This window comes from Haliotis rubra, unplaced genomic scaffold, assembly GCF_003918875.1.
Source record: "Haliotis rubra isolate DU_JTF1 unplaced genomic scaffold, ASM391887v1 Scf1647, whole genome shotgun sequence".
Taxonomy (NCBI): Eukaryota; Metazoa; Mollusca; class Gastropoda; order Lepetellida; family Haliotidae; genus Haliotis; species Haliotis rubra.
In genome coordinates, this window is record NW_025765611.1 from 33,566 (window position 1) to 50,559 (window position 16,994).

Below are 16,994 nucleotides of genomic sequence, written 5' to 3' on the forward strand. Positions count from 1 at the left end.
TACTCCTGGCATGACACATATTACTTTCTTTGATTCCACTACAATGCTAGGGTTTCCCTGTTCCCCTTCTTTTTCGCATTCATTTTGTTCTCGTCATGAACAAACTAAAGATTAATCGTCTGAAAAGTTTGCACGCAGGACAAACTTGCAGACATATAGATTTATTTAAAAAACACATTTTGGGGTTAACATAACTCGATTTGCGGTTGCACTTTCAAGTTTTGGTCCAGAAGCTCCTTCTGCAATAGAACGTAAACAAACTAAACTCGGTTCTATCTGCTATTCAACTCTTCTTATATGTCAGAGCAAAGCGCTGCCATCAACATGACGTAAAAGCTATTTACTAACCTCAAGGGAATTCCCTGGATTTGCCTATGGCTACAGCTGAGCTATTTTCTTTTTCTTAAGAACTAACTCCCATTCTTGCTAAAGTTACTCTAGACCCTTTTGCGAATAATTCTTAAGAGTTACTTTTAGATTTTCGTTTTGGTAATCTTAGAGGAAAAACTAAGAATTTTTCTTAGAATTTTAAAATACTTATCTCCTGATGTTTGCCTCACAAAGGTACAAAATCATTGTTCCGGCTGTCACGATGCGTCACGTTTGTCATTACATTAAACATTATGATGACACTCTTAGTTCCTATTATTTCTGATCAACTTTTTCTTTACATGTGCTATATATCATTTGACCCTTTATCCAACAGAGGCCTATATAACTGCAATGCTCTGATAAAACAACACCCAGAAAAACATAATTACTGTTTAGCAATTAAAATGTTATTTGACATTTGGACATTAGGATGCATTTATGTTTTTTGTCTCGCATAATTATTTATATCTCACCATATGATTCAGAAATATTGCTGACTGGGTTTGTCACAATTATCCTGGATTACAGAAGCTTATCTAGAAGATTCGTTTCGCTTGATCCATGTTTTCCCTTTGGTTTAAAAAACGCTGGGGATACGAAGTATAGCTACTTTATCCATTTTCAGAGCTCAGGATATTCTTGTCAAAATTGTAAGAAACATTGCCGTTTTGCAGCATTTGGAGAACGGTAATATTGTGAAATCGTATTTCAATCGATGGACATAAGTCCGAACAGTTTTGGACTAGGCTTAATAAAAGTTGGCCCTCCTTTCAAATTGGTTACTGGAAATTCTAAAGGGAGTAAAGTGGCGCTAGGTAGTTTAGTACAAGCGTTTCCCTTGTCACAGCTCGAAGACCCGGGTCCGATCTCCCACACAGTGGCGTACAATCTGTGAGCTAATTTCCATGTGATTCCCCGAGTGATTTTATTGGAATGTTGCTACAGTGCTAACCTAAACTCCACTAATTCACTCCCTCTAGAAGAACAATGTTGTTATTACAAGGCCATTGTGTTTGAGAGAGTCTGGACTATTCTATATGTATATTATTAATAATTAACTAACCATGTACATCCATCCTGTCATTTCCATAAAATGTATGAATGGAAGATATTATCAGATTCATTAGCCCTAATTGCCTTTATTGTAACATGTGTTTTGATCGATTTGAAAACAGAAGATCAAGCAAATGAACATAAAAGCTGAGCAAATGAGGGAATGCTAACTCATCTCTACTTGTGTAATTAATTCCGAACTGTCAAATAAAGTCCAAACGCATAAACGTATATAGACCGCCCTTAATATGTTAACTAATCCCGTAAAATGGTATATCCTTACTATCTTTGTTATTAGTAAATATTATAGAAATAGTTGAAAATTCAAATCTCTCGTATGCTTAAGATTTACAGGTGAATCTTTATACTGGCTTCCATTTATTTTGGGCAAACTTTTAATAATGTCGACAGGCAATTGTTGGCTTTCTGAATGATCCCTGGTCTTGCATCTTTCCAACGTCAGTTCCAGGACGGATGCCTGAGTGTGACAAGAGACATGATGATTCGAAATGATCCGGCACTTCCTGAATTTGTCTACTAATAGGTGCCATGGCGCATTGACTTCTCCGTGGTTTAAACAAGAAATTTAGGAAAAGGCCATCTTCTACTTGGAATATACTTGGTTCTTCTTGTGAAATACGTTATTCATATATTCCTCTATTGCGTGATTTAATAAGAGATTGAACCACAATCGGGTACAGATGTGTAATTAATATCCGGAGTGCAAAGATAGCTGTAATCTGTCGTCACATTCTATAGTTTGTTTTGTGTCCGTCCACAGTTGGTGTGGGCACTTCTACTACTACATAACCATTGATGTACACAAAAAAACAGGTAATGTTAAGAATCATGTAGGTTTCCGATCATGGAAACTATGATTTGATTTATTTCCGGCCGTTTCCTGGAAACTGCCGGAAACCAGCGCTAGTTTCCAGAAATGGAAACTTACAGCAAGTATCATTGGTAGTTTCCATTGCATAAAGCAACTGAAACCATCACGGATTTTTTTTCCATTAATGAGTACTTATGTCCCTTTATTCATAACTCAGGGAATGATGCGTATCCCCTGCAACCTTCTATGGTGAAATAACCTGTTAATACTCCTGCAAAGTTTTGCCCACGCACGTTGGTTTCTGAACCTGCATCATATTAGCTTGCTATTAACCCTCACTCACTCGTGTGTTCCACCATAAGACCTAGGATTGCATTATTTGATGTATCAGCCGGGGAAACTACTGCTGATTAAAGCTGGGTATAATTGTTGTATCACTGTGGGAGGAACTACTGTCTGATTAAAGCTGGGTGTACAGATGATCATAATCATTGACTTTACAGAAGATGCGCTAAACTTCGTAGAAGCTCACGACATCCATCTAAATCTTGCACTTGCTTATCTTACCCTAATCAGGATTCTCCTTTAATCCCAGAATTGGCAATCCAGTAGTTCAACATCCTTGTTCAAATCAACAACGGAAGTAACCCACACCTCATATAACGTAAGCCCTATTGACATTCATTCAAGAGAGAATGCGGCGGCAAGAAATGTTAATATTGCGGGAACACTCAAGAGAGGAACTTATATTCTAGGTACATGTATAATCGTTCATCTACTCGACCACATTTACATCTCATTGAACAAGCGCCGCAAATACAGTATGACCGTATTTGCGTATGTTCCATCTATGCAGTAACTGTGTGGTAGTGGGATATGAAGTAAACAGTGTCTATTTATTACGAATAGGTGAAGTCATTATGAACCACGAGACATGTGCCAGCTGGGAAACTAAGGGCCAGTCATCCTGCCTGGAGGATACAGGTCACAGGTGAGGATTTCATCCACGCTGAACCAGAAGGAGACAGTTCCGCCGACAGTCCCGGGTGAGGCTGATGGTGATGCCTTCAATGGCAATGCTGATGTCCGTGACTCTCTGTTTATCGGCACCCACCTGTCTAACTCACCCTGATGAGAACTTGTATGCTGCATGTAGAAACCATTCGATATCGGCGTTCACTTCGTTCAGACAAATGTATGCTTCATTTGTCACACTTTAAACTTAAAAATACAAACCCAAACTTGTAAAGGTTGTTACAATGTGTCCTACTGTGGATTAAATCACTTGAAGTTCATTCAGAAGCAGTCTGAACATCATGTCCAATTCCGGCAAAACATATATACTTCCGACCGAAAAATCGGTATCTCTAACATACCTTCAAGGTATATCCAACTGTCCATTTAGGTAAATCTCTAATGTCTGGGGACCCGATGAAGTGCACAAGAGAAAATCCTTAGAATGCCTGTAGTATTCTATCACTTTCGGGTTTATAATACTTCAGACATTACGATATATAGCACAGTTAATATTGATTGCTTGATATATTGGATCAGTTTTGATATTTATTCATATCTGCATGATTTGAAACAAAGTAATACACCTCCACCATTGATGCTCAGTACAGGTGATACATATGAAGAGACAGAAGTCAGCCATGGTACAGCCACCATTGTCAAAGGCTGGGGTCTGTCGTCATTGAATCTTTGTTGGGATTGAAATATTGGCTGTTAATGGAGTTCGAAACTGAAATACTAACGTCTATTCGAAGGTTCACCACCTGACTAATTACAGGTAAACCGAAACAGTAAACTACGGGAACTGTGGCAGTGGTTCAGTTTAAAAGAAGAAACGTAATGTCCTACCCCTTGATTATCCAGCCATGCAAGGTGCTTCTTCACAGGTAGTTTCCTGAAGATCTGCAGTTAGAGAAGGATGATATCAGTAATTTGTTCTTTCCACCAAAATCCGAATAGGTGGACCATTAATCTCCCATCGACCCTCAAAGTTCAAGACCTCAAGCTATCTTGGAAAATATTCATGACCCACAAACCTTCCATGCTATAAAGGATTTATGCCATTTTATTGTGTTAAAGGATGCTGTCCTATGCCATATTTAAGCAGCATAAACCACTATGAGGTAAAAACACTCCTTCGATCATACCTTGTTACCATTACAGTTAATCATTTCAACCTGCAGCATTATGTCCATTGTTGGTTTAAACATGTCATTGGTGAGATGTACAGTGGCATCTGTTATAGAGAGTAGAACTACTCACGGATATGAGAAGCAGAGGTATTGAAGTGGACGGTGTTCGAGAGTGTGTTATGTAGGTGTGTGTGGTGAAAAGAATGTTTTATCAGATAATGGCATAAGTACAACTGAATCACCTTTGCTGGAACCGTAGATTTAGCCCCCAAACTAGTCATCACTATAAAGACTTGAAAATTAAAACTGCAATACTGGAACAGGCACTTGTTCTTAAAAAAAAAAAAAGCCCGAACTGATCCTCATTACATATCAAGGGTTACAAATGCATGATATCCATCAGCTGGCTAAAAGTAAAAACAACGCGAACTTACCTCCGTATTCTGTCTGTCAATTGACGTCGCCGGTCGCGATGGTTTCCCAGGATTAGGCCATCAGCATTTGCTAGATTCAGCAAAATAGAAGTGGTAGGAGCAGTGGTGAAATTCATATGGGAGCTTCACTTATCAAACAGAAATAAAATAAGTCTCTAAATCACGGAGTAATAAATAACTAAATCCATGATTGAAAAGGCAACGTAATAAAATATTGCGTCAAGAATAATATATTCCAGGAGAAGCACAGATAAGAAAATACATGTGAAAAAGACTTACTTCTCCGAGTAAAACATAGATGGGCAATAGAACTGAAGCAAAACGTATAATCATGGATATCACTGCACAGAACGATTTGGAATTTAGAACTCAATTGTTCAACCATCTGTTTTACGATGCGTCTTGTTTGTGCCTCCACTCATGTCACTAATCCCCACTGGGCATCCGTGGTAACTTGTTGCCGTACAACCACGAAATCCTTAGCATGTGTAAGGTTCCGACAAATTGGAACCCATTCAATTACATATCAAGTCTGCCTCTATGGCTGCAAATGTAGTCATGGCATGCTGTTGAATAGCTCGCTACACCCCACCTGATTGAGAATATTTTCTTAATAAGAACGATGACGAATCAACATAACATTACTCTCAGTTCTTATTCCAATCCGAAAAGTAATGTCATGTCGATTCATGAATCAGATGACGTGTATGCCCTGAAGAATCCCGCAAACACATTATTCAATACCTCAAACCAACAATGTACAGCCCGCCAGAAATCGCGTCACAGCCGCCCCATGTCGAGTCGCCCCATTAATCGTTGATTCCTCCAAAAACTAATTTTGCACATACCGTAGCCATTCCGGCTGAACTCGGTTGTCCCGCGTACCATCCTTCAGAAGGGTGGCAATGTCTCCGTATCAGACCATGAATACGACGTCAATCAAGATCTTCCAGGCCAGGTCAGTGTCTGGTCGGTTGTCATGGCTAACACGAGCCCGGTAATCAAATGTCTGTATCAACGTGACGAAGTTCCCAAATGACCGTGCTCTGCATTGCTATTCGTATCCGTCTGTTTTCAGGAACGATCGTCGATCAAATGGTCAAACAAGCAACACGTCTCTTCTTCAACAAGATTTATAGTCGTTTTATTCACCTGTGCAGTGCGTCTCTGCGTATATATAGCTACTAGTGCTGACACCCACGCTTAATTATAGATTACTCATTCCATTTGGGTATATGATTGGAACCATACCTGTAATCAACTTCCGTCTTCAACTGGCAAGTGACGGTCTAGATATCTCCAGCAACCCATAATCCCAAGTCTCAAACAAACAATACCATTGTTTTGCTTCCTGTGATATTGTCAAGATCTGAATCACAAACCATTCCTGTTCTTCACCTGTGTGGACGATACGGCATATTCCAGATGACTGTAGCATGTCGCGGGTAGGACATGCAGTACTGGATGGTCAGCTCATTCTGGCAGCCCCATTTCATCTGAGTCAACCATTGGCGGCCAAGGTCAATGTCAGTCAGGCTTTTTGTATTTGAAAACCAAATTCTCATTGAGGTATCCAAAAGGAAATGACGCATTGAAAACAATACAATGAATGCTGGCGCTGAAGTCATTGAATATGCTCATATTCATTTGGTTATAAGTACCTGTTCGTAGCAGACAAACAGACCTCCAACTCTTTGACCTAAGCGAGCAGATCATCCCAAAAATTCCGAAACACAAATGAGAAAGATGTCTGTGCTGTCTTTTGCTGAATGGACGGAACATGAACAAAATAATCTCAAATGATGATGAGGTCAAGAAGGAAGCGATTATATTGTACCAATGGACAAAACATGAGCTAGCGCCCCTTCCAGAGGTAAAGCCTTGTGACCATCGGGATCGAAAGTCATAACTCTATATATTGTGTTGTTTGACCTACAATGTTAATTCCAAAATCAAACATTTACGATATAGTGTTTTTTGTACACATCTACGGCTTTCCACGGATAGAAGCAACTGACGTATCAAGTAAACCAGAATACAAACATCTTAAATTTTATTTTTGACTGTGAAATGACGTAATTTGATACGGAATTTCTTTTGAGCCAATTGTTTTTGTTTAACTGGTATTGATATTCAAAACTCCACAGAGTTGAGAAAGTATATGATTTTGGACATCTGTTATAATAACTTTGCATTTAGATCATCAGGAGATGATTTTAATTTAATTCTCTGGCCTGCTATTTCAATCAGTAGCATTAATACCAGGCCACGACGGGATTACCGTCTTGTTGTTTAAAGCCAACTCAACAATATAAGGATGGTTTTTAGCGTTGAAGCTCATCAAAACGTTAATTCTAGAAGAGAATTCAATGTGTCCTCATCCTAGCGAAAATTATGGTATCTGTCGCACTAGATAACATATGGGATATTCAAAATCAAGTTCGATTTGACACGCATCAAAGGTCCTTATAAAGATATATATATCCGTGCATAAATAAGCACCACCCTGTATTTTTAAAACTTGTTCTTGCCTGAAACGTCCTCCTAAATTTTCCCAAAAATATAATGAGTAAGCATTTAACATTTCAAAAACGAAACATTCCATTGGAAATTACCATGTACTTTAATTATTAATGATAATTGCCCTATATTTAAAACCACGTTTTCTGTCCCAAACAAGTAACCTTATTTTGAAGTGCTCGAAACAATAACTGAATTGTTATGGCCTATAAATTAGTTTTTATTTATTAAAGAATGTAATGAAAATTTGTAAGCAAACTAAGATTCAGGGAAAACGTTACAGCTTCAAACCCAAAAAGTAAAATTTGAAATGCAGTAAAAGTTGCTGTGTACAACAAACAGATTTTTAGTTCGTAACTATCAATATCCCGGTAAGCAGAAGTGTTCATTCAATACAATAAACCCAAAATCATATTAAAAAATCCAACCTTATTTTCCAAAGTGTCCTTTTTTCATAGTTTTTGTCAGTTTAGTCAAACTGAATTGTTGGTGTTTCGGGTGGAACCCTTTTCATTATTGGGTTCTTCCTGATTATGGTCAAACCAAATTTTAACTTTCTACTCGCCGTAAAATGTCATCTTGAAAGGCGGCCAGGAATTATTTCTATCGTGCATCTTCGAAATCAAAGCGAATATGAAGAGGAATAGTTATTTTGGGTAACAATTCAGTCCAATCAACATTTTCCCATCACTATCCTCTTTCTTCATAAAGAATAGAAAAGGTTCGGTATCTCAGGTGTCCACGGATAAAGCTTTAATCCGCGGTTGACTGGGCTCGTAGGCTGCAATTCTAACCTTTTCTTGTAGAATCAAGCATCTATTTTCAAATAGAGTGGTGCTTAATTAATGCACGGTGTATAAATGATTGCAGGAATATAGAACCGACTTACGCAATATGTTTCTAACAGAAATGAGCATAACATTACGCCATCATTTAACAGATGACGAAATATTTTCTCAGGTACAAAAACAGATGGCGTTAACAGCTCAACTGCATTCCATTTGGGAAGATCTGTTGAGCTGTCCATGTTACAACACCATGGTCATTGTCCCATAGCGAAATACCACCATCGTCAGGTAATTGAACAAATGTACCTGGCAAGCAAAACAACAAGCGCTTAGCTGTAGTAGGTGGCAATTCAAGCGTCATATTGATGTATTGTCCCATTGGTACCCATCAATTATTGTACCGATGTTACTGTGTTAATAAGGTAATGTACTAACATTCAGCGGACCTAGTAAGTAATCAACACGATCATTGTCCAAATATAACCCATGAATATATAATAATCCTGCCTGAACGGGACCACCAATAGCTAGTAAACATTATGGCGATTGTTCCAGATGCAAGTAATATATCAATCACCGTCGTAAATCGTTTGATACATGCACATTTCGTTGTAAAATGATAAAATGAAAGAGTGCCAGTTTTAAAGGTTCATATAAATATGTAAACTGCCTCTACATTTAAATACACAAACCAGCGTTCACCTGCTAAAGAATACCGGCGATACCCTGACCAGGCATATTATTGTTTAGCGTCAGCAGTCGTTCCTTAACCCTAACGTCGCTCATCCCCAATCCTAAACCTTCTATCCCTACCTTCTCCTAACCCTTGTTCCTAACCTGCACAGCCCATGTCCCTAAACTTCATCTTCGCCCTACATCCTGAAAGCACAACTTTAATTACCATTACCTGCCGCTGAATAAGCCGAACATGAATCCGCTCCTGGATCTGGAAACGTATGGGGAAGACCTTGACGGTTTTGGCACTCTTCGATAAATATATTTATTGTTTCGAGCGGGTAAATCACTGTCCTGATTCATCCGGTACCCCCCATTCCGCCCTGTTTTGCTAGTTTTGAGATCCACCACTGTGGCGTCTTGGTCGTTCTTCCTTTCTCCGTCCGGTAGTAGTAATACGCCCTGAACATTTCGCCAAACACGATCTTTTGGATTTTCCAGCGTTTTTAACGACATGAATTGTGAATTGTGACATGTACGCTTTCATTATATGACGTAAGTGTCGTCAACAATATGCTGTTGCGTATAAAGCCCTGAACAACCACAAGTAGTGCCGCATACAAAAAGGAATAAAGTAAATCCTCCAGTATAAAAGTAAATATTGTGGTTAAAACATTATGTGAGTACAATATTTAAACTGTAATCACGGAAGTCCAAATTATCCCACCATTGTCCATCCAGAACATCCTAAGCGAAGTTGATTTTGTACAAGTCGGACTTCGTTTCATATTGATCCACCGCCCATGCTCACTGCTCAAGACCTGACCCCAGCTTATTTAGGTTCTGAGGCCCCATGGCTACCGTTCCAATCCCAAATATCTCTTGAACAAAGGTACAGCTCATTCTGATTATTCAATGCGATGAAAGTGTTGAAAGCATTTTCCCAGGAAGTGGAAATATGCCCGACGAACTAAATAATGTTCTTATGGAAGAAAAGTTTAAATGAAAAGACCAGAGTCGATTCCAGCGTCTGGAAGAGGCAGTAACGTTCGTTAAGCCTACATCAAGTTTCGGTGACTACCAACCTTTATTAATCCCCTGGTTTCAGCGAAAAAGTCATCACAAGCTGGTCTTCAACACCAACAGGACATTTTCAACTCCCCCATCGTCCCCAAAGATCATTCTGTCCCTCTCGGTGTTGGGTATTCTGACATCTTATTACGCAACCGACTGCTATGTGAGATAATCAGCTGCATTTGCATGCCTCACTGATCCAATATGTCAGGGTCCATCCTTCAACTGCTCGTTGATTTTAAATGATGATGGTCCCTACCTTGAGAAATCAAATCGCATGCATACCAGTTGTCCCATCAAAACAATATAAACCAGCATAACATCGTCGTTACGTCTAGATTCAAAGAGATGTATCCACTGGAAGAATTGGGAGATGGAGCAGCAACCCACCATTTGAAACTCGATTGAAAATTGAAATGTAAAACGAGTAATATCATTAATACTTAATTATTCTGTTATTTCATTCTTTTAGGTAAATGGGATTCAATAACACCTAAAGCCAACTGGAGTCAACCTGTTTTGAAAAAATGAACTTGCATGCACGAGCAGATGGTTAAGCTGGTGTCATCAACTGTTGCATCTTCTGGCAAACAACAGACATTAGAGGATTGATGTGTGTTCCCTTCAACACGTGGCCAACATCAACAGTACGAGTACTCTCTGACATGAAGCCATGACCCTGAACCAAAACAATCCCAGTCCTCCATAAACAAGAACCATTTTTCTTGTCATCCGTGAACATGCGACGCTATTTTGTCTGGAATCAACTGGTAGTTTAGTTAGGAAGAAGATCTGCATGAAAGAGCATCCGTTTGCTAAAGGACGGCAGACAGCATCCATTCTGGGGGCAAAACATCCTGGATAGTTTGTGTGGTCCTGACATATCATCATGTTTATCATGTTTACATGAGTACTTACTGTCCTGCTAAGAGACCCCAAGTTCCCAGACAAGAGTCCCATACTGAGATCCTAATGGAATGGTTGACTCTTTAACGAAATCCAGGAAAGCCAGCGAAATGGCGAAGGCTGCAGTGCTGTTGGATAGCGGTGTTGTTTGTCCATTGATGTTAACGCTGTTTGTCGTCATTCAAGATGAAGACAGAAAGACGAGGTAAAGAGGTAGCACCCTTCAACAAAACCCGAACTCAAATAATCTCTGGTTTCAGATGGCCTACATTTACAATCCTAGACTGAGTTTACTCACCTGTTTGAACAATAATACGAACGGTTTGGCCGGGTGATTGTTGTAGAGCAGGTGTTGTTCATGCTTGATCTGCGGTGTGTACTGTGCCCAAAGCTGGCCTGATCTGACTGGAGGACCCTGCCTCCGTTTGCCCAAGAAGTTCGTTATTCCACCGCCTCTGAGTATGGGATGACGTCCACCACTGGACTTGAGTGTTCTTTGACCGTTCTCAGCGAGATCCAAATCAGCAGCGAGAGAAACTTCCGAAGAAGCGTATAGAGCGCTTCACCACATCTCCCCTGAACAACGACGCTGTAGGTGCTGTCACTGTTGACGTTCAGCAAAGTCCTGCTTTCCATCGGACAGACAGCTGAAGTTCAAAACCAATGTATGAATATAGGAATGGTAGAAAACAATGACATCCGCATCAGCTGATGTCCGTACCGACGTTAAGTGAGTGAGGAATATAGTTTGACGCCGTCCCTTTTGTAACAATTATTCGTTTATCATCGCATGACTGTTTCACATATTTACCCGGGATTCGAATCCCGTCTTAGCCGTGACGCAGAGCACATGCTTCCCATTTCCGATAATCTCCCATCTTCGATAAAGTTCAACGAATTGAAATTTCAACGAGTTCATCATCCTCAATGGTTCCCGACACTCTTCAAATATTTGCTTTGCTGAGGCCAGGGTCTCTACGCTTAAGCCCAAAGCGTTACCGTCGAAGACCCAAAACCTGATTCCCACATGGGTACAAAACATGTGAAGTCCATTTCTGTCCCCTCAATGATACTATTGCTGGAACATTGCTAAAAGCGACGTAAAACTAAACCTTCCACCTGCTCAATTCGTTCATTCGACCATGAACTTGCCGCATGTCTACTCATTAAAATGTTATTCATAAACATATATTCAAATATTTGTTTTGTAATTTGATAATGTTCTTGTCATTTTGCATCATCTTGATAGACCCACTTAATGGCACTGTTAACAGAAGCACCCTAAAACCATCGATAGCGTATTCATTTGGAATACGGTTCCTGGAATAATCACAATGAACCATTCCTTGACTCTAAAAAATGTCTGCAAGATTCGCATTGCTATCGGCGTCGAGTTCATTTAGTTTACGCCCACCTGCGCCCAACATCCCAGCCATATGGTCGTGGTCTGTAACACCGAGTCTGACCACGCAATCATGTCGATCAACAGCATGCGAGCATCGATCTACGAAATTGGGAACCGATGACATAAAGTCAATCCAAGTCCGGGGCGAGTCTCCGACCACCCGCGATCCCGCACTAGTCCGTCCCCCAATACAGCTACGGGTTGGTCTTCGAAGGTCAATATTTAAACCGGACCTTCACGGGTAGTTAACGAAAATTATGATACAACCAGTCCCGAATGTCTGCCAAGAGTTCTAGATATCCTGTTCATGGTCTTCGTGTAAACATACTTGCACCGACACAGAGCCTCACGAGACCAGAAATACGTACAATTCCAGCTCCCCGGGATACAATATCTTCTTCCACTGTAAAGACTGCACAGTGCTCAGTCGATGTCGGTAGGCGCTCAGTTCGAGCTAACTCCTCTCAAATAAACGAAGGGCAACTCCAAATCACTGGACATTGATAAGAGATGAACAGCAACCGGTTATCTGTCTGTCTTCGTGTGTCAAGGTTAAATGTGAATGTCGACTTGGCTCGTGCTGCTGTCGGCGTTTACCTGACCTGTATCAATCTCTGCGATAACTCAGCACGCGAGCAAGCAACATTGAATTAGGGAATCTTCCGCATTTCTGTTCCTTGTTCAATTTGGTGAAACCATGACATTTCGTCGTTATCTACATGGTTATCCTGTGACCTTATGGTTCTTGCTTTGTTCCTGTCCTGTCACCAAACATAAGACTATGTATAGTGTCTCCTCGGAGTCTTTTGTTGACAACATTGCTTCCTTCTGCCAACAGTAAATCTGATGCGTATTGTCTCTGAAAATCTTCTAGAGCCCCCATTCTTGAGTTGTATACTCCTAGTGAATGATATATTCATTCTCCCTTTAAAATAGCAAATTATTGTATTGACATAAACGGTCAAATGTATTTGTATGAAAAAATCTGTGGACATAGTTTTGCAATGAAATAATATAATTGGGTGGCATGTCACTCTGTCTCCAAGTTCCACTGGGGAAAAAGAGAATGTAAACTGGCTAGCCCCGGCAGATACACTTAGGTATAAGCTATTTCATTGTCATTAACCACAGAACATTCCAAGACGCATAATCCGCCTTCTTTCTCTCAAATAAATTCATATTGAAATTGTTTCTAGCAATATATTTCTCCCAATGTCATATACGTCTTTAGTAACCCTTTATATTCGGTGAAGCTTGGTTTCACACCCTTGATAATTTGCCTGAGACAAAATGGTCGCTTGGTCTAATATGATCATGTATTCGAGTTCTGCATGGTCCGCTATTAGCACAAATACCAGTTTGGCCCATCTTGAGAAAGGACACAATTAACAAAATTGGTGAATCTCTTTTCCAGAATATTCTAATGGTTGACATTCAACTTTTCCCAGAATCTCTTGTTCGAGCTTCTGTGTTAGTGATGCGATATATAGTATGACCAGAAATTATTGGAGAATTTGGTATCGAAAATATGTTTAATTGCAGATTTCTAGTAGAAACAACCTTGTCCAGCTATAAAGTATCTAGTTTCATTCAAGAGAGACAACCTGTCCTTTTTATTATAGAATGAGTTCTCCCTCTTGTTCTAAGCAGTTTAGACGACATTTTCTAAGATCCTCAGTATGGATGATTTAGAGAAGAGGAAGCTCGATTTTAGAGTATTATAACAAGGACATCAGATCAGCTAAAGTGATTTCAAGTAGAGCATATCCCTTTGTCCACTGTTTATCGTACGTTTTAAAAAAATATTGCAAATGGATATGGCATTGAGCAACCTATGCTGATGAAGTTTGTACAGGGCCCAGAAAATTGACTGGCGACCATAAGAGGCGGTTTGGAAACACTTGTCTCCAAACAAACGAAGTCGAGTTTAGAAAACGTAAGGTCGGCTGGATACATATTTCGACTGATAGAGGGACTGTGGATCTGTAAGGGAGGCAATTAGAACTGAGCTGCATGCAATGGGTTGGCAGAAAAGTCGAGGAATTCACTGTACTGATCAAGGAACCTGAAACAAAAGGAGCAAGTTTGACGGTGCTCTGGCAGTGCATAGAACTTAACTAGACAATGCGATTCCTTTCCGAGATGAAAAGATCTGTAAAACTTCTAATACATCAAAATTTCTGGACCAACAGTCCAAACACCTTTGGGTGAATAGCGCCCAAAGTACAAAGTCCGCCGAAAATTTAACGTGGCATATCAGGTGTTAGGGCAATGTCTCTGTGTATTTGAAGGAATATGAACAGGGAGCGGCAAGTCACAGGTATTCTCGAGGGATATTTGCATTTCCATCTGCTCACCGTTCTATGGAATTTTTTTATTCCAGGTCAACGACCTAAAACATCGTTTTCCTAAGCATTCACAGGCCTGGTTGGACCCAAATATTATTATTATTAGATTGGCCAAGTTATGCCCTGACCTACACATCCAATGGTAGAAAAAATGTTGGGGACTTATGAAGGAAAGTGTCAATGTTTGAAAATATTGCCGAATTGAAAGAAGAGGTGGTCCGATATTGGGGACAGCATGGACCACGACTTTCTAACTTATCTGATCAGTAGTATGTCCCCACTGCATTGAAGCCTGCATGGCTGCCCTTGGTGACTTGACTAAATACTTCAACCATTGTTCGCCTGTCTTTGAATCTGAGTTACGTTCTGCTAATAGTCAAGAAATTTAATACGTGAGTAATGAGTGAAAAAAAGAAAGAAATTACAATATTAAATTTCTCCAATAATATTGACGCAGCCACTGTACCTTCATTGATGTGAAGTTACATGTCTGAGTGATTCAGGGATAAGCAATAAACCTTGAGAAAACAGAAAGTCGACGTTATTCTAAACTTGAGAAGGACTGGCAGAGTCTGAAGGAACTATATTTGCACCATTTGCGGTTGTTATTTTGGTACAGTGTTACCACTGGTATCGTAACTGACTCAGGTAACCATGTTCCTGAAACCTTTTCCTGAATTGAGTCTTGCTTAGGATGACGTAATGATATCAATTTGTGACGTCATGAGCAGAAGCTGTTCTTGAAGGTCTGTGACGTCAACTGCCAAATCAATTGCTGATTATTATGAGAAACATTACTCTCGATCTTTTCAAATGCACATGTTTTTGTGAGGTTCAGTTTGGTGTTCATATGATATTGCAAGAACAAGTATCTTAGGGTGTCCTTTTGGCCTATGAATGTCTAGGGCCTGACTCCGTGACCCACACTCAAAACCATCAGACTATGTTCAAGTGTCCCTGGGAGGGGCGGTGGCAGCTAGTGAGCCAAAGCGTTGGCTCGTCACGCCGAAGACCTAAGGTCTGAACTCCCACAAGGGTACAGAACCGTGTAGTTCCATTCCTGGTGTCCCCGCCAAGGATTACCACTGGAATATTTGTAGTTCTAAGTGCCGGCAAACCATAGTCAAGGTATCCTGGGAGAAATGCATTTGTTGACAAAATAGCTTTCTCTGGTGTAGAATAGCATTGTCTCTGAAAATCCTCTAGAGCCTCATACAATTCCTTGAGTCTTTATACCTCCTGGGTACTATAGAGTGTGTGTACTTTTGCTTGTGAGACATCAGTGTTGACGTGAGCCACGACCCTGTCTGGAGCCCAACATCAGTTGTAGATCAAGTAACATTTGATTGACAACCGATTGACCTTATTCTGGTAGCGCACGCTATATCATCATGCGATGTCAATAGTCAGGGTCACGCTTTAACCTCATGTTTATGATGTCTACAGGCCATGATTATATCTATACGCAGATTTTAACCTAGTACGTTACATGTGACGCTATTTTGAGATATTACAAGATAAAAAACATAAAAAGGATTCTGCCTGATGTTTAATACTAACTGACAGGGAGACTTATGCGATTAACATTTCCAATAATATTACCAAACCACAAGATTTGATCGCCCCATGCACCACGTGACTTCTTTTAAGAAGACGTGCGGTTTGCAGTGCACGAAAAGATTATTGCTATGTCCCCGTGTAGTAATAATACACCGGAATCTAATCGAATACAATTCATGAATGTCATTGCATGTACAAAAGTGAAATTTGATACACACAACGAAATTTGAGCCATACCAAGTTCACATAAAAGCTACCAAATGCAATAAAAGTAAAATTCATGAGTTAAACTCACATTTATATGCCAATCCGACAAGAATCACGCATTCAGCGTTATCGAACCTGTGAACTCAGCTTTCGCCTCTTCCGGGTATTATTAAATTGACTTTTTAAAATATAAAAGTGGATTAAACGTTTGTTCAAAAATATAACAGTGTTTGCTGGTTCTAGTAAGATTTACTGAAAATTAGTTGGGTACAAAAAGAACATTTTGGCTTCTCTTTCAGTGGTTAATAAGCGTAGCCAGATAAATGCACGCAGTTATATATGTCTACATCGATATCCCAGGATAATGCCGCTCGTAGGAAACGCCTTGCTCATTGGGCTGGGACTCCGCTCACCTCATCTATGTCTGAGTCGGCAACTCTGTCGTCACGGTGGCTCAAGTCCCTAGGCCATGTAAGTTTATATAAACGACTAAAGACGTCTCTGGACCCAACGTATTCGTCTTGATTCTGGATGAAGGCGGTGGGGTAGCCTAGTGGTTAAAGTTCCAGTCACGCCGAAGACCCGATCTGATTCTACATGGGTATTAAATTTCGTGAAGCCCATTTCTGAAAGTCCTCCGCCGTGATATTGCTGGAATATTGCTAAAAGCGGT

At 40.1% G+C, this 16,994-nt stretch overlaps 1 protein-coding gene across 1 annotated transcript in view; it reads left to right on the top strand.

Moving 5' to 3' along the window:
* The first annotated feature begins 10,911 nt into the window (after positions 1–10,911).
* LOC124271948 (sushi, von Willebrand factor type A, EGF and pentraxin domain-containing protein 1-like) overlaps positions 10,912–16,994 on the top strand; it is a 54,193-nt gene continuing 48,110 nt past the window's right edge. The window contains exon 1 of the mRNA XM_046707118.1: positions 10,912–11,006. Within this exon, the coding sequence (XP_046563074.1) occupies positions 10,912–11,006 (95 nt within the window). The remainder of the gene's footprint in view (positions 11,007–16,994) is intronic.